General features: G+C 41.8%; 1 protein-coding gene across 1 annotated transcript in view; it reads right to left on the reverse strand.

The window, feature by feature from the left end:
- PASD1 (PAS domain containing repressor 1) overlaps positions 1-24,485 on the reverse strand; it is a 139,425-nt gene that overhangs the window by 14,961 nt on the left and 99,979 nt on the right. The window contains exons 12-17 of the mRNA XM_077485657.1: positions 22,433-22,580; positions 11,972-12,053; positions 7,445-7,568; positions 5,876-5,968; positions 3,388-3,395; positions 354-440 (exon numbers count right to left, since the gene is read on the reverse strand). Of these exons, the coding sequence (XP_077341783.1) occupies positions 354-440; positions 3,388-3,395; positions 5,876-5,968; positions 7,445-7,568; positions 11,972-12,053; positions 22,433-22,580 (542 nt within the window). The remainder of the gene's footprint in view (positions 1-353; positions 441-3,387; positions 3,396-5,875; positions 5,969-7,444; positions 7,569-11,971; positions 12,054-22,432; positions 22,581-24,485) is intronic.

Raw genomic sequence — 24,485 nt, forward strand, 5'->3', positions numbered from 1 at the left:
TTATTGAACCAATTTACTTATGGTTGGGTCAGCTGATCTGGCAAGTGTCTGGGAATTTTTGGACATACTGTAACAGTAGAGGGCAACACGGGGTGCCAATCCATTTCATGGTAAACTCCTAAAAGCATCTGCCGTGGGCTAGAGAACAACAGCACTAGACTGATGGCAGAGTTAGAGTGCATTTTAAAGCCTCTGAAATAAAACAAAAATGCCTCTGTAGAAGAGATCTAAATAAATATTTATCATTCTTCATGAATGCACATTGAAATATCATTCTATGTACAATCCACCTAAACTGTGAGGAATAAGCCATACAAGTTGGATATTTTAGGATCGTTTTAGCTCAAACTTACCAAGATAGGTTGCTGTGGTGAAACAGTTGGTTGAACAACATGATGCGGTGTTAGATGTTCAGATTGAGCTTGAGCAGGTGCTACAGCCTGCAAAATTAAACCCCAATATTGTGTTATTAGTGTATCAATATACATCCTCCCATCAACAAAAGATATATGAATTGGCAGCAAATCAGTAAAGCAAAGCCATCTTAAAATGGTACATTTTCTCCCAGTGTCCAAAGTTTGGTACTGATTGTCCTTAGGCTTCCAGTACAGTAGACTAATGTAAATACTGCAGTTTTCCTACATGTCACTAATTATGTCTATAATAAAAGATCCACCAACACAACCATAGCCAACCAGATCCCTCAACATCCATCCTAACCACCGCCTATAGTTCTACTTTAAACACTTAACCACAAACACCCCCCACCCCTTGATTAATCCCTAGAAAATAACCCAAAAACAAATCCTTAATTAAAATGCTGAGGATTAGAAGCCACTTAATCATTTTAGAAATCGAATTTTTCTAAGTCAGTTGGTTATGAAACATTGCAATTAACCATTTTGTAATCTTATCCATCCTCCAGGTGGAGATTTAGGCTGGCCTTAGCCGATTAGAAATATATATATTTATATATTACAGTTTTAAGAATTGCGCCGTCTCATTTAGATTTAGGTAAATTGCATTTGATGGTTTCTGTTTGACGTTCATGCAAGTATTGTATTTTAGGGGATTGTGTTGTGTTCCTTGGAATGGGAGGGGAGCCCCTTCGGCCCTCTGTATGTAGTTGCTATCAGGCCTCACAGACATCAGTGATATCCTAAATCTGCATTGATCACATGAGACATCACGCAGAAAAGGGGCATGTTGCAAAGGTTAAAACACCTGTGCCCACTACTTACCAAGTGAGTTTATTGTAAGTCTCTCAGTTGGGTGAAGCCTCCCTTTTTAATGGAAAACACACTATATCTCATAATATATATATATATATATATATATATATATATATATATATATATATATATATATATATATATATATATATATATATATATATATATATATATATATAAAATTTATTATGTATGTATATATTTTTTTCAGTATAGCATATACAATTGCTACACAAGCCATATTGTAATAAAAACTACCTTTTATATTTTTAAACTGCAGCTGCTGTAATTTTCGAAATGGTCAATGCAATATGGCTCCTGGAGGTGTTCTGTACACAGTTGGTGAACAGGACTCACCAAGAGGTATAATTTCCTGCTTTTATGAAGAACTCTGCACTAAGATACAAGTCAGGTTTTAGGCATCTTCTGCAACAAAAATATAATTTAAAGTGGTTCTAAAGGCAGAAGGTTTTTCTACCTTAATACATTCAAGTAAAAAGCCTTCTGCAAGCAGCTCCCCAGTCCCCTAAATACTTACAAGTGCCCAATCTCGATTCAGCAATGTGCACAAGAGCAGAGGGTCTCTCGTCTCTCTCTCCTCATTGGCTCAGATACAGCAGCGGGAGCCATCAGCTGTCAATATCAGTCAGCGAAAAGGGTGAAGAGAGAGCAGGGGGCAGGGAGTGAGCATACACAAGTGCCCCAAAAGCAAGTGGTGGTGGGGGGAGCCAATAGCGCCTGCAGGGGGACCTGTGAAGAGCAGGCTCGAGGTTGCTCTGAGCAAAACTATTACACAGAGCAGGCAAGTATAGATAAAAGGGATGCAGACACTGCAGCTTCTCTCAGCAGATCATTCCAAGTGAACCAGCTGATTAAATTAAAAACTTGGTAGAACATACAGCTTTCTTTAGAGCAGAAAAATGTAGGAAACTTTGTTAAAATCCTTGCATAGATCCAGAGGGGAATGTTTTTTTTGCCGCAAAAGTGGAGCTATTCTTTAAGGAAAGTGACAATAGGAATCTTTTTTCTAGGTACAATTACCAAGCTGTTATGAGTTTGCATAAGGACCGTTATAAAGCCACATCTAGCTTCTATCAAAGAACGGTTATGGGTAAAGTAATTTAAGTGTGATGAGACCAAAAGTAAAAGAGGTCCAAGTTATTTAGAGCGCATTCCCACTTGTCTGGCCTGTGTAAGATTATCCGAGTTACAAAAATCTCTTGAGCAATGTTCAATGGAACAAGCAAGCAAACTGAATTCCAACAAGCTATTTTGTTATATTTCTTGAGTAATGTTCAATACAACAAACATATTCTGCTAAAACTGAGATTAAAATTCTAAATAATGCCTTAATCTATCATGCCCTGTGTGGAATGATAAGCATAGGTGGTATTCCCCTTCATCAATCTTCCTGTGCATTTCCACCTAAAATAATAAAACGTGTGTTGTGTATTTTACGTGTTCGGAATTAACGTTTATTTAAAAATATGATTTTTTTTTTTTTTTTTTTTAAAGGCAGACTAGGAGAGTTTGGCATTAAACGTTCAAAAAAGTAAAAAAAAAAAAAATATATATATATAAATTTTTTAAAGGCAGATGTGATCTAAAGCTGGAATCCACCAGTTTTATATTCAATAAAGAAATCCTTCACTGTATATTTAAATATGAATAAGTGCCCTTTATTTTAGATGTCTGTTATCCCCTGCACATTACACCGATGGGGAGAGGCAGGGGCAATATAATGAGTCTATCAGGCACCTACTGCATTGCAGAGCGTTAGCCTAGCACTAGTATTTCATAATGAGCTAGTATGCGGTGCATACTAGCTCACTATGCCTTTTCCCTTGCAGGTATGAAAAAAAACAAAAAAAAAAAAAACCACACACCTCAGCGGCTTTACTACCGCTTTAAAGGATTTAGCATCAACTCCAGTAAATAGATACCTTGCATCTCTATAAAGGGATTCTTTGTGTGCACCACATAAACATAGTACCCTTTGATAAGATGTCCAAATGATTACCTGTCTGCAGACTTAAAAGTGGTATTAAACCCCAAACCAAAAATGTAATATATTGCAGCTTACTAATCTTTAAATGTGGGGCCTTCATTAGTTTTCCTTTTTTTAGGATTTTTTTTCCCCCCCATATGTTTTCACTTGGTTATCTGGCCAGTAACATACTGCCTGTATTAGAGTGCCTGAAGAAGGAGAAGAGGGGGCACATTTGGACAGCAGCATTGTCAGTTTAGGGGGGGGGGGGGGGTTGAGGAGTGTTAAATGTACTAACAGATTTAAATAAATGAACAAATTTAACCCAAACTCCAGTTCAGACTATCAGATACAGCAAACTTTTTTTTTTCTTTTGGGATAAAGGTTTTACATAAATAAATTAAATCTAGTCATTGTAAACACCGTCAGTGCTACATGCATGGTCTCATCCCTGTAAAGCAGGGATATGCAATTAGCGGACCTCCAGCTGATGTAAAACTACAAGTCCCATCATGCTTCTGCCTCTGGGTGTCATGGCTGCCAGAGTCTTGCTATGCCTCATGGGACTTTTAGTTCTGAAACAGCTGGAGGTCCGCTAATTGCATATCCCTGCTGTAAAGGATACATCTTAGCCCTTGTACACACGGTGGGAGATTCAGACAACCAAATCCGTCAGATCTTGTCCGAAACTGTTGCATACACACGGTTGGACAAAGTTGTCGAAAAATCCGATCTTTCAGAACGCGATGACGTAATTTCGTTACGATGGGACTACGTTCAGGCTAGTAGCCAATAGCTTTGATGTAGGAATTTGATCTGAGCATGCGTGGCACTTTGTCCGATCGGAATTCTCTACACGATTGGAGTATGTCCTATCGGAGCATTTTGTCGGAAAATATTTCCAGCAAGTTGGAAAATTTGGTCCGACAGATATTCCGATGCATACCACACACAGTCGGAATATCCGACAACACGGTCCGATAGGACACATTCCGACGGATTCTTCGACCGTGTGTACAAGGGCTAAAAGAGCTTGTTCTTTTGTAAAACACCGGACTTACTGTACTGGCTAGATCACCAGATGAAAATAGAAGAAAGCCTAAAAAAGAAAAAATGAATGCAGCCATCATACTGCTTTAACGGGAAAGCAAGGCTTTTCAGAACAGGCTGTCCTCAGCTCAGTCCTTCAAGGTTGGTCCTTTTTAATAGGGTCCTTCAGTGCGGTTGTAGCATTCCAGAAAAAGGAAAAAAAAAAAAAAAAAAGAAAAGAAAATCTGGCTGTAAAAGGAGATCCTTTCAGTGCAAAATGAAAGTGTAAAGATTGTATCCTTTGATAAGTGAAAGCCGTGCATGTGCAGTGTTGCTACAGGATAGTCCAGCTGTCCCTCTATGTGTAAACTGCACTGAGGAGCCCTGTAAAAAAAAAAAAAAAAAAAAAAAAAAAAGGACCAACCCTGGAGGACTGAGCGGAGCACAGCCTGTTCTGAAAAGTCTGACTTTCATTAAGACCACATGATATCATTGGATACAGTGTACATTTTAATTATACACGGAAAATATTCAATAAGCCGCAAGGTATCCATTTACTTAAAGCGTTAGTAAACCACACTCCCCCTCCCCCCCCCATTTTTAAACCCTGCTAGACAATGGCATAATGTGCTAGTATGCATCGCATACTAGCACATTATGAAATGCTTACTACCAGGTTTGCATCCTCCGGCTGTCTGATTGGCATGCGCATGGGAGTTACAGACCATGACACAGAGTTCTCAAGGGACAGCACGGGTATGTTGTCTTCAGGGCACATTCGCCGGTGACAAAAAAAAATTAAAAATGGGGGCTTTACATCCACCTTATGATACCGAAGTCTGTAAAGAGTCTCCAGCTTGTCAAGAAAGTAAGTGCAGGGACCTCCCTTTTACACGTTTGGCTTCACTTGTTCCCGGCTTGTTCTGTGTCAGTTACTACAGTGACTCTGGCTTAGTGAAAACCATTTAAGCCATTAGATTAGTATGACAGTTTGAAAACTAACAATTTCAGAAGGAGGTCAGTAAGAGCAATCTATGTGTTTCTCTCATCAATATTTTACAAAATGCTGTGGCCTGAAAGCAGACATGCTCCAGGCCTTTAGGCTTTAGTGAATAAGAGTCCAATCACACAGGGGCAACTTTGGATCCGACTTGAAGTCGTCTCAAGTCGGCAACATGATAAAATCAATGTAAGTGAATGAGAGTTGTCTTAATGTACACTACTGAAGTCGCTCCGACTTCACAAAAGGTTCCTGTACTACTTCAATCAGATTCTAGGCAACTTGTACCCATAGATTTCAATGGAAGCTGCTTTCCAGGAAGTAAAAATAGTTTTCTAGGCAAACCCCTCCCACAGAGCTGATTATTATGTGATTGGCCACTGGCAAAGTCCCCTGTCCTGGAGGCAACTTCAAGTTGCCTTGTAAGTTGCTTCAAGTCATGCTGCGATTCATAGTCAAGTCGTGTCCTGGTTGCCTCCCAAAGTCTCGCTGGAAGTCGTGTTGCCCCTGTGTGAATGGACTCTAAGTGCAAGTAAATATCAAAATATCTGCATGCCATGGAAATAAAATTATATTTGAATAAATACAATACAAACATTGATTGTGAATTGTGCATTATATAAATACATGCCTGGTCATGTCTCATCTGGGGTTTATCCTGTTGATTTAAGGAGTGTCTGGAGGGTGTGCTGGCCTCTGTGGGTCTCATAGATGAGGTTGCTAGAATATAGAAAAATTGTAATCAGCAAGTTGAAATATGTATTCAGCACTTTACTGTTTCTGGGAAAAAAAAAAAAAAAAAATTCTAGAAAAAAAAGTTTTCTAAAAGGAAAACAGCATTTGGACCGAGCATCAGTGTAGCAAAAACACTCAAACAGTAAACGTTTGGTGCCTATACATTGTGCTGGAGCTACAAGAACCCCTTTATGCTTAGACTGCTTTGATAACCCTCCCCCACCCCAACATAATCAGCACCCAATTATTTAAGACATAAAAACTGTACATTAAAATGTAAACCAATGGTACACATAAGAATCTTTATAATTTGTCTGCCAAGGCTCATCTAGATTTTTAAAAACAGTTCACAAGGCATGCACAATATATTGTTTCTATAAGTATAGCTTCCCATTTTTTTTTTTAATCTTACTTGCCCAGTCTGCCCTTCACTACCCTTCTGTGTGTACTCCAGCTGCACCCCCATTGATAATAACAGCACCTCTGGAATCACCCCATTACAGTAGCAGCAGTGCCCATGGGACAATACTTGAGCATCATAATTAGGGTATCATTCATTTATACAACAGGTAATGAAATCCTAATTAGGGTGTCTAAAGCCCTTGTACACGGTCTGAGATTCCGACAACCAAATTGTCGGATTTTGTCCGAAACTGTTGTATACACACGGTTGGACGAAGTTGTCGGAAAATCCGATCATTCAGAACGTGATTACGTTATTTCGTTACGATGGGACTACATTGAGGCTAGTAGCCAATAGCTTTGGTGTAGGAATTTGATCTGAGAATGCGTGGCACTTTGTCCGATCGGAATTCTCTACACATGATTGGAGTATGTCCGATCGGAGCATTTTGTCGGAAAATATTTCCGGCAAGTTGGAAAATTTGGTCAGACGGATATTCCGACGGAAAAAGTCCGATGCAGACCACACACAGTCGGAATATCCGACAAAACGCTCCTTTCGGAGATTCCGACGGAATGTGTCCAACCGTGTGTACAAGGGCTAAGAAGTGCGTCATGGGACGCAACTGGGCACTGGTGCTATGGTTGCAGAATGTATTGAGGTGTTCTAATTGTCAGCAAGCATACAGCTGGAACTTTCACAGTAGGATAGTGAAGGGAGATGTGGAACCTTCAGTTCCTTATGAAGTAACTAGGGCAGCACGGGCAGTATGCCACACCTGGTAACACTACTCTTAAACACTAAAATATTTAAACCCATAAAAGTTTTTAAATCACTTAGATCTTATTGAGCAAAGTAATATGCTTTATGAAGCAAACCTGGGAATTGTTTTAAATCTGTTTATTTAGCTACCATATTGCTTGACAAACTGCTTTTTCCCCCCCATGTTTCCTTGGGAAAAAGAGTAAAATACTATGACTTGTAAAAAAAAAAAAAAGTCAGACAATAATATCACCATCTAAGTTTTCACTGGAGGACCTTTATAATGGTATACATACACACAGTGTCTGAGAGCGCAGTATGAGATGATCTACGAGAGCTATGTGATGACACAGACATTCCTTCTCTGCTCGGCTCTTGTTTATTTGTACACTGTCTAATGTCCAAGTAAGTGTTCCGACTCTGAGAGAAGAAAATGAACCATTAGTCATTTCACAAAACTCAAGGAGTAAAAAAAGTTACACAGTATACCGTTTTTTTAATATCATCCATGACCTTGTGGGGCTTTCAGGCAAGGGTGGACTCCCACTAGATATGAAAATTCTTGGAATCCAGTAGGTAAACATTTAAAGTCGCAACGCATGTAGCTTCATATATCATTCACGTATAGTACATATTAAAAGAATATACATGTGATAAACCGACATAAAATATTTATAGGTACTAAAGCCAAGCACTGATATTGTAGCATTAGGTGGATACAAGGGAGAGAAATGACGATGAGCTGTTTATAATTGACTTGCCAGCTTCATGCACCTTCAAAAGTCATAAAAAAATAAATAAAAAAAAGAGAAGTCCTTAATGTCATCTTTGGATTGTTCAATTATTTTTATATTTGCAACAATAAGGAAGAAATCCTGTGTGTTGATGCAAAGAGGGGGTGATCTTCGCAAAAAAAAAAAAAAAAAAAAAATTATATATATATATATATATATATATATATATATATATATATATATATATATATATATATATATATATATATATATATATATATATATATATATATATATATATATATATATATATATCCATGTGACAACACTGAAGAAATTACACTTCAATGTAACAGTGTATGTTTGTCGTCACTTCAAAACAACTCACACAGCCATTAATGTCTAAACCGCTGGCAACAACAGTGAGTACACCCCTAAGAGAAATTGTCCAAATTGGGCCCAAAGTGTCAATATTTTGTGTGGCCGCCATTATTTTCTAGCACCGCCTTAACCCTCTTGAGCATGGAGTTCACCAGAGCTTCACAGGTTGAGACTGGAGTCCTCTTCCACTCCTCCATGATGACATGATGGAGACCTCACGCTCACCCACCTTCCATTTGAGGATGCCCCACAAAATGCTCAATTGGGTTTAGGTCTGGAGACATGCTTGGCCAGTCGCTCACCTTTACCCTCAGCTTCTTTAGCAAGGCAGCTGTTGTCTTGGAGGTGTGTTTGGGGGTCATTAGGTTGGAATACTGCCCTGCGGCCCAGTCTCCGAAGGGAGGGGGGGGATCATGCTCTGCTTCAGTATATCACAGTACATGTTGGCATTCATGGTTCCCTCAATGAATTGTAGCTCCCCAGTGCTGGAAGCACTCATGCAGCCCCAGACCATGACTTTCCCACCACCATGCTTGACTGTAGGCAAGCCACACTTGTCTTTGTACTCCTCACCTGGTTGCCACCACCGGACCACAGGACTCGGTTCCAGTAATCCATGTCCTTGGTCTGCTTGTCTTTAGCAAACTGTTTGCAGGCTCTCTTATGCATCATCTTTAGAAGAGGTTTCCTTCTGGGACAACAGCCATGCTGACTAATCTGACGCAGTGTGTAGCGTATGGTCTGAACACTGACAGGCTGCCCCCCCCACCTCTTCAATCTCTGCAGCAATGCTGGCAGCACTCATATGTCTATTTCCCAAAGACAACCTCTGAATATGACGCTGAGCATGTGCACTCAACTTCTTTGGTCGACCATAGCGAGGCCTGCTCTGAGTGGATATGGTCTTGGCCACCGTGCTGCAGCTCAGGTTCAGGGTCTTGGCAATCTTCTTATAGCCTAGGCCAGTGATGGCAAACCTCGGCACCCCAGATGTTTTGGAACTACATTTACCATGATGCTCATCCACTCTGCAGTGTAGCTGAGCATCATGGGAAATGTAGTTCCAAAACATCTGGGGTGCCAAGGTTAGCCATCACTGGCCTAGGCCATCTTTATGTAGAGCAACAGTTTTTTTTTTCAGGTCCTCAGAGAGTTCTTTGCCATAATGTGCCATGCTGAACTTCCAGTGACCAGTATGAGAGAGTGAGAGCAATAACACCAAATTTAACACCTGTTCCCCATTCATACCTGAGACCTTGTAACACTAATGAGTCACACGACACTGGGGAGGGAAAATGGCTAATTGGGCCCCATTTGGACATTTTCACTTAGGAGTGTACTCACTTTTGTTGCCAGCAGTTTAGACATTAATGGCTGTGTGTTGAGTTATTTTGAGGGGACAGCAAATATACACTGTTATACAAGCTGTACACTCACTACTTTACAATATATATCACTATACAAAAAAAAAAAGGATCCATTTCCAAGTACAAAAATAAGGTTACGATTTTCTAGGCACATAAGCTGCTAGAAATGACAGCACTGAGATGTGGTTAATATTAGCCAGGCTAATGCATTTCAGAACATTACTGTAGCTTTAAGTGCTAGAAGACTGGCACATATAGTTTTAGTGTCAGTGAGCAATGCCTAACACTCACAGTCATCTGCCCTGTAACCCAAACACAAAGCTTCTATGTAACCTTAACATTAATCCTCACCCAAACCCTCTATATAAAACATATCCTAAACCCTCCCTGTAACCCTAACCTGGTTTGTAACACTAACCCTCCATGTAACCAAAACCTCTCTCTGTAACCCTAACAGAAACCCTCTATATAATACTAACACTGTAACCCAAAGCCTCCATAGCCTCCGTAGCATCAACCCTAATACTAAAACGCTTATTCAAACCTAACTCCTTGTTGCATACAATGTTCTTCTACATCAGTATTCTCTTCACTAAAAAGGTAACCCTTCATGTAACCCAAACACAAATCCTCTACGCAACCATAAGGCCGCGTACACACGGGCGGACTGTATGGCCTACTTAGTCCGTCATACAATCCGACGGACAGTCCGTCATACTTTTGAATGAACGGACTTGACCACACACGGATGCACAAACAGTCCGTCGAAAGCTTGCGCGATGACGTGTACAGCACGTACGACGGGACTAGAAATAGGAAGTCCAATACACAGCAATGCACCCTTCCGCCGTGTAAATCCTTTCTGAGCATGCGCCATTCTTAGTCCGTCGAACTAGCCTACTCACGAGCGGATTGTCCGCTGAAACCAAAGTATGACGGACAGAATTTCGAAAAATCCGAAATACTTAGTACGCCAGACTGCACGCTGAAAAAGTCCGCTGAAGCCCACACACGAGCGGACTGTCCGCTGAAATGTGTTTCGACAGACTAAGTAGGCCATACAGTCCGCCCGTGTGTACGCGGCCTTACTCAAACACTCCTTGTAAGCCTAATGCCGCATACACACACGACCGGTTTTTCCGTCAGAATAAACAGTGTGTTTTTCCGCTGAAACTGTCTTGCCTACACACGATCACACCAAAATCTGATCGTCTAGAATGCGGTGACATACAGCACGTATGACGGGACTAGAAAAAGGAAGTTCAATAGCCAGTAGCCAATAGCTGCCCTTGCGTAATTTTTGGTCTGTCGGAACAGCATACAAACGAATGGTTTTCCTGATAGGAATTGATTCCATCGGAAAGATTTAAAACATGTTCTATTTCTAGGTCTATCAGAATAAAAAAAAAAAAAAAAAAAAAAAACAACCAAAAAAAAAAGTCAGATGAGGCATACACACGATTGGAATATTCGATGAAAAGATTCTGTCTGACTTTTTCTGCCGGAAAGTCTGACTGTGTGTACACGGCATAACACAAATTCACCAGGGAACTCTACTACTAGCCCACTCTAACCCTTATTCAAACCCTCCCTGTAATTCCCTGACCCAAACTCTCCACGGAACTCCAACCCTCAAATAACCATGCTCAAATCCCCACCTGAAATCCAACTCTAATTCTAACCCTACCCCTTGTGTGCATACTCACTTACCATATACCATGATCCGCACAGCTGACTAAAATGATAACAGTAGTGGTGGCTGGTGGAGTTTTATTTAGGGGGGGGGGGGGGGTGCCAGTGGTACAAAACTAGCACAACTGCCCCTCCCAGTGGCACGGCACTAACACCCCCAGCAAACCCCCCACTGTTTTTACCCTGGATAAGTGTGGTGTGACCAGCAGTTGGAGTTGATGCGGCTAGCATCCAGCCCTGTCCTTAAGCGTGGCGGGCTTGGGGAAAGCTGCTCCTTCCGCGGTGCGTCTCCTCTCTGCTCCTCCTGGCGCTTGGTGTCCAATAGGATCACCTGACATTTTGGCCAATCGGGAAACCAGTTTCATTGCTGCTTCCCGATTGGCCTTGGAGGAGGATCCACTGCATATAGGGGGTGGCAAGGAGAGAGGGGGGCCGTGCTCGGGTGCCCCTAATGGACGGGCTGCCACAGTGTTGAAATCCCCAAATGATCTGCTTAGTAGTTAACAAAAGGATTAACTATACCTAAGATGACTTGTATATTTAATTACCAAGGTTTGTATATAGAAGGCAGAAATATGGCAGATTGTTCCAAAAATACTAATCCTGTGCCCCATAAAAGTTTTAATTTTCATATGATGATGCAGTGTACCTTTGCTGATTGGTCTGCCAGTTCTAAAGCGGACTCCTGAAGCCCAAGGTCTCTCCTCCTCTCTGCTCGAACTTCAGCATAACTGATAAATGATAAAAACATATCATCACATATACATAGGAAAGTATAAAAAAAAAAAAAAAAAAAAAAAAAAAGAAGGAGTTAAGATGGCCAACATACATCCAGAAAAAAACTCTAGTAAGCACACTTTTTGTTAATCTAAAATGGTCACACACAAAATCCACATTATACTATAAAATTATACTTCTAGAGTATTCTTATGCTTCTGTCGGGAATGTTAATTTGTGCGTTTCTACTTCTCCTCAGCATGTTAGCGCTAAGTGAGACTGAACCAGGAAAAAACCCAGATCTTATGATAAAATACAAACATTCAGAGCTTTGCTTTTGAGTTATCCAAGATGATGCCGGGCAGGGTGTGGAGACGGATGTGTTGCTGTCAAGGGTTCAGTGTTTAGGACAGCTCAATTGCTCACCCATAGCAAAGAAATTGTCACAAAGTCGTTTTTTGTGTTTACAGATTTATTATATTTAAAGTTCACTTTTGCCTTTAGTAACATAAGGGTTCATATTGTGTATAATCCATGCAGCTGCCCATTGTGCTGGAAACCTATGTCGAGGTACACAGTGAAGGCCCCTTTTCCTGCACCCCAACTGTCAAACCTTATCTCTATTGTTTATATTTAGGGCCCTTTCACACGGACGTGTACGGGCTCCGCTCAGCGGGGGAATCGCTCCGTCAATCCCCGCTCTCCCCTATGGAAATAAATAAAAATCGGATGAGAACGGACCGTAGAGCCAGTTTTCATCTGAATCACAGGCGGATGGAAAAAAAATAGGGTTTTCCCTCCATCACACTTTTTCGGATCGGAGCGGGTCGGATGTCAGCGGACGTGTCACCGCTGACATCCGTCGCTCCATTGAGGTCTATGGAGCATCTGTTCAGGTCCGGCAAAAAAAAAAAAAAAAAAAAAAAACTGACAGGCGGACCTGAATGGACCGTCCTGGTGAAAGATCATCTTTTTTTAAAAAAAAGACCCTGTTCAACAAAAATCTTCCCATAAGATTATATAGGCATTTAGCATATTTTTGTCATGTTATTTACCTGTTGTTAAAACCTCCCTTGTGTATACAGGCAAAAACTCTGAAATTGCAGTTGGATGGTACCATTTTAGATGTAGAGCCAGCAGTCCTAGCAGGCGAAGGCCTGGTTCACAACTATGCAGGTTGCAGTTTGCATATTCCAGGTGAATTTTGCATTGTTCAATACATGTTTTTGTTCCATTGAAGTCTATGGAACCAAAAACCAAGTCCCCGGTCCTTCCTATAAAATGCACAGATGTGAACTATATCAATAGAAACCATGTTAAAGTGGGCTGTAGGGTATTTCAGAAAAAACTGAAAACACACAAAAAAAATAAAAAAAAATAAAAAAGGGAGCATAGGTGTGAACCAGACTCTAGTGCCAAACCCTAGTGTCAGACCCTAGTCTCAAAATTACTGTGACACTCCAAAAGTATTCCTCTTCACTTCTCCCTGGCTACTAATAAAAAGTAACGTATGGAGATTGAGGAGAGGGTTGAAGCAGTTGGGTCAACAGAGAGTAATTAGGTGCTCCCAGGGAAGGAGAGGGCTATGACGTGCATGGGAGTAGTCACATTTTCTAGAAAGTTAAAAGGCTCGTTGCAAGTGAAAAAAAAAAAATAATAAATATAAAAAAAATAAAACACAGAGTAAGCATTTAAAAAAAATAAAAATAAATAAATAACTTGATTTTTCTGTGCTTGTACTTGCATTTTTTTAAAGTTGTTGACATGGCCGTTTCAAGTATAGTAAAATTGTACTCTCAGAGTGTCGCCATGTGTGCCTAGAGGACTTCAATGCTGATTTTACCAGCAGGTAGTGTTGCACATAGAACTGTCTCAAGGACAGGACCACGTATTACTGTGTGGTCCAGAGAAATGTACAAGCTGCCCAGTTCTTTGAAATACACCTTCAATTTTATAAACGCATATAGTAGTTTCCAGCAAAAATTTATTATGATTATAGGTAACGGCAGGCGGAACTCAATGATTCACTCTGTTATAAAATGCACTGGGCACAGTAATACATCTAGGTTTACAGTATATACTGCAAATAACATGACCCATTTATAGAAGTCCCATTTAATATAGATTATATACTAGATGTGTTTACTTTATGTAGTTATGTTATTTTCTAACAGCGTTTTATGTTATTTTCTGTCACAAAAAGACAACATAGTGACTCAATTTAGTTACCATGCACCAGCCATATACAAAAAAAATAAAATAAAAAAAAATAAAAAAAAAATATTTAATTAAGTACAAGAAGCCATAGCAGTCTGCATCCAGCACACAAATACTCCTGACATGGAAAAGGACAGGTGCTAAAAAACACATCTGTATGCATGCTATTTGGATTCAACAAAATAGATTTTTATTTGACTGCTTTCTGCTGCAATGGACATGCAGGAATTCCCAATCAATTTACCATTAGCAACGGATGATGCAGGTGTGAGCAGCTATTTACAGCAACGCTCACTACAAAAATGTCCCAGTACTTAACCCCACTAGCCAGCAAAGGATTTATACCCATTTCTAAACTTTTTTATAAAATCAGAGGCCTCATTTGCATACATTTGGAAACATTTGTACATGTCTTCCACTTGCAAATGCATGTAAATGAGTTCTCTGCTTTCAATAAATGTTAAAAACAGGTTGTAATTACTCCCCGTTTGCTGGCTAGCATTGGATTTGTATTGTATGTTATCATGGGTCAAAGTCCTAGAGCAGTGATGGCGAACCTTGGCACCCCAGATGGTTTTGGAACTACATTTCCCATGATGCTCATGCACTCTGTAGTGTAGTGGAGCATCATGGGAAATGTAGTTCCAAAACATCTGGGGTGCCAAGGTTCGCCATCACTGTCCTAGAGTAAAAACCTGTTCTTTCACATATGATCAAACACATAAACCTTTAAAGCTAAAACACAACAACTAAACGTATTACTGAAATGTTAGTGATAAATGAATCATGCAGACAAAGGGGGGGGGGGGGTTATTTAAGAAAGGCAAATCCACTTTGCACTACAAGTGCAAAGTGCACTTGAAATTGCACTTGAAAGTGCAGTCGCTGTAGATCTGAGGGGGACATGCAAGCTTTTAGCTTGCACATGATTGGATGATAAAATCAGCAGAGCTTCCCCTCATTTCAGATCTACCCCATTAGATTTACAGCGACTGCACTTCCAAGTGCACTTTGGACTTGTAGTGCAAAGTGGATTTGCCTTTCGTAAATAACCCCCAGGAAATAGTCCAATATGTTATGAGTAAAGGAATCTTGCCATGAGATGAACACTGAAATGGCCTTGCTGACCATTCCTTCTGAACCTGTTAGATGCATGGCTGATGTGATGATCATATGGCTTTAATACTTGGAACAAGTATACATAGCTCCCAACTGCCTGTCATTTGGAAGACTTTCCTTCTTTTGAGACCAAATCCCTCTGCCCCTTGTGCAGCCTCTGGTGTCCCCCTTTTTGGTCTGGTGTGTACATCTCTATACAAAATGTACTGTTTTACTAGAAGTGTTTTAGCCAACCTCCCTATATTGCTGTTTTATTATATTAGATTGTTTATTTTTTCATATTTGGCTTTTCAAAATAACAAAGTATTAAAATAGGAGGTCAAGCACGTGTGTGCTTTAGCCAATCATTTTCTACATATTATGCCCGGTACACATGGTCGGACTTTCCGATGGAAAATGTGCGGTTGGATCGTGTTGTCGGAAAATCCAATTGTGTGTGGGTTCCATCGGACTTTTTCCGTCTGAATTTCCGACACACAAAGTTTGAGAGCTGAATCTAAAATTTTCCGTCAACAAAATCCAATTGTTTAAATTCTGATTGTGTGTAGACAATTCCGATGGACAAAGTGCCACGCATGCTCAGAATAAATCACGGGACGAAAGCTATTGGCTACTGGCCTCTTTATAGTCCCGTCATACGTGGTTTACGTCACCTTGTTCTGAATGATCAAATTATCCAACAACTTTGTGTGACCGTGTGTATGCAAGACAAGTTTTGGCCAACATCCGTAAAAAAATAAAATAAATTTTTTTTTATTTATTATATATATATATATATATATATATATATATATATATATATACATACATACACACATATATACATATAGTCGAAGCCCTATGGCCGATACGGATATGAACCAATATACTTTACCATAGGATTAACAACATGAAATGGACCTGAAGTGTGCCCTGGTCTGATGGTCGGTATACCAAAATAAGGGGGCAAAAACATTCAGGTAGGGGTGTAGTTTTATTAGTTTTAGCTAAATTAGATGAGCGAGTTTGGTGAATGCTTGTGCCACTTCCGCACGAGGATTGGGGATGTACTGGGCGAGGTAGGCAGGTTTCCAACTGCTTAGTCTCTCAATGACGTGATTTGGGACCCAGGCCAACATGCTGCCAAGGGTGCTCAAATACTAAAGAGTGACCACGTTATGGACCGGGGTCGAGGTGTAGGCTGCGTAGAAGGACCTAACCGAGAGCGGTCCTGACCTAGCTTCATCAACAAGATCAACCTCGGCCCAGTTGTCGGTGATGAACGCCATGGCCTGTCCTGTCTTGACATGACCCCAGAGTCGAGAGGCTGTCATGACCGGGTATAGCTTGAAGAGGGAGGAAGTTCAGGTAAATCCGGGGTTTAGGAGTATCCCTGATGCCATGGTTCTGTAAGCCAGTGGTGGCCAAAAATTGCAGCGAAGCCTGTGGAGGCTGCGGCATCCGTCACTACCAGGGGTGACAGGGCATCGTAGATGGTATACACATCGCTATACCAATCCATGCAGTAAGGAACCTTCCGACATAGATAGGACTGCTAATGCTACGGCATCTAAATTAAGGATCTAAGCGGGGTCCTGCGTCCATGAGAGGGAGACCAGGAGGCGTGACATAAAGATTGACCCTGGGGGATGGTCCGTATTGTAGATTTTGACCATTCGTCAGGTGGTGTCTGTGTAGGACTTGGCTGTCAGTGCTACTAACGATAAACTGGGTAGGCCGTGAAAACCACAAAGGGCCCGGTAGATGGCCGCTTGGACGACCAGACTGGGGAATGTGCGAGGATTTTATGTGTCCCTAAAGATGACAGATGTGATGGGCGAGTGTATGCCGTTGGCTATGGGCTGATGCCTCTAGATGCCTCGTAGTGGGGATCTTACTGTATGGGCCGTAAAGACAGATGGCTCTCCGAGTCCTGTAATGATAAGAAATGCTGAACGCTGGCTAGGTATAGCCTGACTGTGTAACAAGAAGAAGCCAGTTGCGTGTGTCAACACGATCCCGGTGCAGGACGGAAGTTGAACTCAACTGTCCTAAGGGAGAGATGACAGACAGGGAACGGTGAATGGCTTGTAAGAAAAGCCACAGAAGACAAGTGGCCAATTAAGTGCTGCTGAAAACAACGTGTAGCCAGTTTGTGGGCCACTGAGAATGTGCTAGCAAAAGAATGATTGCAAGAAGTTATGCTAAGTCGCGAGCCTTGGCACGATTGCAAAAGTTGTGTTTAAACATGTGCTTGCGACAATGACACGGGAGTTTGTCACTGGAGATGTGTTCGTAGTGACTCTGAGAAATTCGTGTTACCGCATGTGCTTTGCGAAGACTGCAGGAGTTGTGCTTGAACGTGTGTTTGGATGCGTGCTTGCAACGATTGCAAGATGTAATGCCAAGATGCGTGCTTGCAACGATTGCAAGATGTTATGCTAGGATGCGTGCCTGCAACGACTGCAAGGAGTTCCCCAGGATGCGTGCTTGCCATAGTTGTAAGGAGTCATGCCAGGATAGGTGCTTGCAGCGATTGCAAAGAGTTATGCCAGGATGTGAGCCTGCAACGATTGTAAGGAGTTATGCCAGGATGCGTGCCTGCAACGATTGTAAGGAGTTATGGTAGGATACATGGGTAGCCAGGTTGAAAAAGACAGAAGTCCATCCAGTCCAACCACAAATCAAATAAACAAAGTATCGCACAACCCAACATACCCAATTCTACACCCACAGCTGATCCAGAGGAAGGCAAAAAACCCCAGCAGAGCATAGTCCAATTTGCTACAGCAGGGGAAAAAATTCCTTCCTGATCCCTCGAGAGGCAATCGGATTTTTCCCTGGATCAACTTTACCTATAAACATAAGTACCCCGTTATATAATGTACATTTAGGAAAGTATCCAGGCTTTCCTAAAGCAATCTATTGAGCTAGTCAGAACTGCCTGCTAGCAATGATTGCAATAAGCTTGTGCCTGGACATCTGCTTGCAATGATTGCAAGAGTTCTATGCTTGAATGAGTGTTTGCAATGATTGCAAGAGGTCCATGCTTGAATGCGTGCTTGCAACGATTGCAAGAAGTCTATGCTCGAATGCGTGTTTGCAACGATTGCAAGAAGTCTATGCTAGGATGCGTGCTTGCAATGATTGCAAGAAGTCTATACTTGGATGCATGCTTGCAACGATTGCAAGAAGTCTATGCTTGGATGCGTGCTTGCAACGATTGCAAGAAGTCTATGCTTGGATGCGTGCTTGCAACGATTGCAAGAAGTCTATGCTTGGATGCGTGCTTGCAACGATTGCAAGAAGTCTATGTTTGGATGCGTGCTTGCAACGATTGCAAGAAGTCTATGTTTGGATGCGTGCTTGCAACGATTGCAAGAAGTCTATGCTTGGATGCGTGCTTGCAACGATTGCAAGAAGTCTATGCTTGGATGCGTGCTTGCAACGATTGCAAGAAGTCTATGCTTGGATGCGTGCTTGCAACGATTGCACGAAGTCTATGCTTGGATGCGTGTTTGCAACGATTGCAAGACGTCCATGCTTGAACGCGCGCTTGCAACGACTACAAGAAATCTGCGCCTGGAACATGTTTGCAATGATTGCAGGGAGCGTATGCTTGGGTGCATGCTAGCAGTGATTTGCAAGAAGTTGTTTCTTGGATGTGTATGGAATGAATCCGATATGAATCGGTCGAACAAACCGAATCTTATATGAGCCGATCGCATGAAATTAATCTGACAAAATCCGTTTTAGAGTGTATGAATTTAATCTAATATATAAGAGACTGTGGAGAGTACGGGATGAACCCGGTGCGAATCAATTTGCCACTGGGGCGACTGGAATTGAAACGGGTTGTAGCGTGTATGAAAATGAAACTGACACGAATCTTTGTATCTATATGTAACAATCCTGATAGGAACCGATCGTAAGATGTATGAAAGGAAACCAAGATGCATAGGATTGTGCGACTATCAGGGGGAGTAGTAGTGAGGTGAAGGTTTTAACGAACGAATCGAGACCCTTGGCTGAAATTCGAAGCACGAAGGATCGATCTATAGTGAGTGTCGAACTTGGAGGAATGACAGGCAACATGCGAACGATACCTATGCTAACATGACGGGTGCGAACCAATGTATTGTTGGTATGAGTGGATTAGACTCAAGTGACAAGAGTGCGCAGTGAATGAGTGAAATGTTTGCTGTGACATAGGCTGATTGCGATAACCGACGTTTCAGACGAAAAGTGATGAGATGAACTGTGGAGCATGTAACGAAATGCGACCGAGCCAATTCGGAACAAAACAATTGGAGCACACCGGAACAAATCGGTGCCTCACGGATGCGACTGACTCGAATCGGGGCACGGTATGACGGTCAAATTAATGAAATATGTGTTATGACAGAGGCATGAGTCGATCGTGCCGCGACTGCGACTGATGAGGAACCGGACCCTGGAGTATGCACTGAAATTAGGTTAAAGCACTGGGGCACACCGTAACGAATCGGTGCATAACGTATGCAACCGGATTCGAAACAGAGTGCGGTACGTGGCGGCGAAATTATTTTGATTGCCATGACAGAGGCACGAATCGATCATGCCGCTATTGCGACTGACCGTTGACCGTGTACGCTCTGGAGCATGTACTGAAATGTGGCTGAAATACCTGGGACGCGCCGAGACGAATTAGCGCACGATGCGACTGGATTCGTATCGGAAGCGTGATACGTGACAGTGAACCGATTTCCCATGACAGAGACATGAATCAGAGAACCGAAACCTGCAACCAACAATGAATTATGACTCTGGAGCATGTACTGAAATGAGGCCGTAACAACTGGGGCACATCGGAACGAATCGGTGCATCATAGATGCGACTAGATTCGAATCGGAGCGCGGTAGGTGACAGTGAAATGAGTGACAAAAGTTTGCCATGAGAGAGGCCCGAACCGGTCGTGCCGCGATTGCGACTGACAACGAACGGGACTCTGGAGCATGTACTGAAATGAGGGCGAAAAAAAAAACCTGGGGCCGTCCGGACGAATCGATGCACGGGGATGCGACCGGATTCGAACTGAACGTACTATGTGACAATGAAATGTTTCCCATGATAGAGCTACGAATCGGAGAGGACGCAACCTGCGACCGTCAACGAACGGGCTCTAGAGCATGTACCGAAATGAGGCCAACGCAACTGGGACACGTCGATCGAACCTGCGCGTTTTGAGAAAAGCGACTGGTTTCGATTCGAACGTAATAGGTGAGGTGAAATGACTCCCATGACAGAGACCCGGGTCGTTTTAACAACGAGCGGGCTCTGGAGCATGTACCGAAATGAGGCCGAGCAAGTAGGGGCACACCAGAACGAAACGGCGCATTTAGCGGATGCGACTGGTTTCGAATCGGAGCGCCGTGCGTGACAGAAATGAGTGAAATGATGAAATGACCTACGTGAGCCAGCTATGGCAGAGGTACGAGTCGCTGTGCCGTGGGACACGACTGGCAACGTTTTTGACTGTGGAACACGGTAACGAGACTATATAACAAGTACTAAAACAGTGCAGTTTTTTTTTTTTTTTTCCTACCAGCAATATCTACCGAAATGACGCCCGTGAAATGAAGGGCGCTGCGAACTTGGAGCATATTGAGTGATAACAACCGGTATCATAACGAACGATTCGATATTTCAGGTTTTAACGACACTAAAAATAGTACAGGAAGGTCAATCGAGACCCTTACCTGCGGCAGTCGAGCTGGCGACGTTGTACAGAGCCGGCGATGTTGTACAAAACGAACGGGAAAGAAAACCACGAGAGAGACGTTTTGTCCGCATGGAAACGAAACACGAGCCGTCGGCCTAGTGACGTAGTGCCGCGCACCGGAAACCGACAAAGACCACAGGCGAGCGGGCTGGTTAAATACCCTCCGGGCTCCTCCCATAAATTCAGGCCACCATACTGGCCTTCCTATATATATATATATAGAGATATATATAGAGATATATATAGAGATATATATATATAGAGATATATATATATATATAGTCATTGGAATGTCTGACCGTGTGTACAGGGAATTAGATCTCTATGTTGCAGGTAACCAGGGCAGTGGAAGGGACATGTCCTTTACCTAAAGCATATACTGTGTGCAAAAAATGCCTCTCTATCATTTCAGAAAGTTGGGAGTTATGAGTTTGTAGGAAAGTTCCAGGTCAGTAATAATATTTAGGTCACTGTGTCAGCCAGCCAGGCACCTAGCATTTTCAGAAGGAGTTTCAGCATTTACAGACCCCATATTTCTTTCTTAGGACACATTCATTCTAATACACCAGGGATATGCAATTAGCGGACCTCCAGCTGTTGTAGAACTACAAGTACCATGAGGCTTAGCAAGACTGACAGCCACAAGCATGACACCCAGAGGCAGAGGCATTATGGGACTTGTAGTTTTGCAACAGCTGGAGGTCCGCTAATTGCATATCCCTGTAATACACCAACATTGCTCAATACAGCAGAAACAATATGTCACAAATATGTGATCTGAACTGAAGCCAGAAGAGGGCGCCATTACTGCAAACATTATCTGAGCTGCACACGTATTGCTAAAGCCGCATATAGGAATTCAGTTGTAAAACAGAAAAATTTGTAAATCACCACAGCAGATGTTCTTAAACATTTTTTTAAGGTTTTATTATTGACCGTAACATTTAAAATGTGTGAATTTATAAAGGCTTGGATGAAACTCAAAGCAGTAGTCTCAACAGAAATCTGTAAAGTTTAATTTTAGCCCAAACTTTGGGCTGAAATCTGACTTGAAGCGGTGAACCAGCATGCGCCGGAGCCGTGCTGTGAGCCGCATGCGGCTCATATGTGAATCCAGCCTGAAGCTTTATCACATCCCTCCCAAAAAAAAAAAAAAAAAAAGTCACATTAAACCTGAACTCAATGATAAGAATAGCACAGTGCCAAACAGCGACAGGATTTTGACAATTTGCTGTATTTTGCTTTGGCGCACAAAGACACTGCTAAACTGATATTTACAACTCCGCCAAACTTAGAATATAATAATCATTGCTTACCTAACAACAGTGTGAGTGCAGACAATGAACTCCGGCTTGGAATTCCACTGATGGTAAGTGATGTAGTAGCGTGTCTGCAGCCAGATCCATTGCTGTCCTTTGGTTAAAAACCTGTAGTAACAGGATGTTCCTTTTCCATATTGCATCACTGGATTTCCAGAAAAGAAAAGAAAATGACTACTGTTAGATATTTACGAGGACAGAACCAAAATATATTAAACAAGATTGAGATATAGGCTGCTAATAGTGGAATATAATGCAGATGAAAGATTTTATGGGCAAGGACTCCTAGGATCTGGCCCATTATAATCATAGGGAAACTTCTAGTGACCACTTATAATTCAGGAAAAAAAAAAAAATATGAATTCATAAAAAAACTAATTCAGAGTGATGGGGAGTGGAACAGTAAAAAAAAAAAATTGGACCAATGGAAACTTTGGTCACCTAGTTCTATTCAGTTTGAACTATTGTGCTTTTAAGAAAGTCTCAACCTTCAACATTAAAGTATAACTAAAAGGCAAAACTTTTTTTTTTTTTTAGTTTCGGATGGAGTGGAGATGGATTAGAACACCTGTTAGTTTTTATTGCCGTCTGTGTCCCCATTAGGCAGATTCAGCTTCTCCATTTGACCTGTTTACCATTTAAAGTAAAAGAAAATCCCATATATTGGGTTGTCCCCAGAAAAGTAATAGAGGAGAAATCTTCTAATAGGGACACCAGTTCTGGTGACCTGGGGGTCCCTAAGGAATTCCCTTAATTTGCTGGGATTTCCTTGCTTGGCTATGTGACAGGAAGTGAAAGTAAATCTCCGCAATGTGACGAAGATGGCAAAAATAAACCTTACAGGGGTTGTAACCCTTCCTTACTCTATCCTAAATGAAAAAAAAAAAAAAAAAAAAAAAAAAAGTTTTGCCTATAGTTCTACTTTAGTGGCTCATGCACACAGGAAGTTTTAAAAAAACACCAGCGCTAAAAACGCCCCTTTTTTTGGGTTTAGCCGCATTTTTACAATAGCATTATTGTGCATTTTCCCGTGTTTTTTGGCGTTTTCTTCATTAAAAATATTCCCTATAATGTAAAAAAAAATGGCTAAAAACCATCAAATGCAGCTTGACATTTTTTTTGTTTTTACAGCTTGGTTTTACTGCTCCTGGAGGCACAGGCTGTTTTTTTCTATTGCCCCTAAACCCTTATGCCTCCAAACACCTCTGACAGTTTATATGTGCACACATAGGCTAACAGAGGGGCTTTTGGAGGCAGTAAAAAAAATAAATCAAAGCCCCTAACAGCAGCTGTAAAAACGTCCTGTGTGCAAGAGCCCTAAGAGCCCTTTCACACTCACCCGGGCGTCGGCGGTAAAGTGGCACTTTACAGTCATTTTATCTGCACTTTTTGGTCGCTAGCGGGGCACTTTTAACCCATGCTAGAGGCCAAAAAAGGGTTAAAAGCGCCGCTGCCAATTGATTTAATGGCCTAAAGTGCCTCAAAGAAGCTGCTTGCAGAACTTTTTGACGTCCTGTCAGCGCACCGCTCCAGTGTGAAAGCCCTCGGGGGTTCACTTTGGAGTGACAGGAGAGGGGGTTTGCAGGTGCTGTTTTTAGCGGTATAGCACCTCAGTGTGAAAGGGGTCCAAGTCTCTTGTCAAAGAGTAGGGCCCTAGAGTGGAGCAGTAGTACAGGCTAAACCAACAAGACTCTCAGGGGGGCCGATAGTAGGTACATACAGATTCCAGGGAAACTAAAATTGTATTAACGTAATACATGTAATAATTGTAACTGGCTGTAAGACTAACATTTTTTTTTTGGGAGCATGGGTCATTCAAGGTGCTGAAACTGATAAGCAGGCCACAGTAAGAATGCGATTCAATAACTTTTGAGCATGTTTAAGAAGGGGTGTGTAGGTTTATCCAGGAGGCATATAGGAGGGTCTGGGGCAAACAAGGTGGAGAATATCTAAAGCCTCATACACACGATAGGACTTTGTACAAACTTTCCCTTGGATTTTTGTACAAAGGGCGTCGGCCGAGAACTTGTATTGCATACACACGGCAGGA

This window comes from Lithobates pipiens, unplaced genomic scaffold (assembly GCF_037356315.1).
Source record: "Lithobates pipiens isolate NorthernLeopardFrog02 unplaced genomic scaffold, aLitPip1_a1.2 Scaffold_1, whole genome shotgun sequence".
Taxonomy (NCBI): Eukaryota; Metazoa; Chordata; class Amphibia; order Anura; family Ranidae; genus Lithobates; species Lithobates pipiens.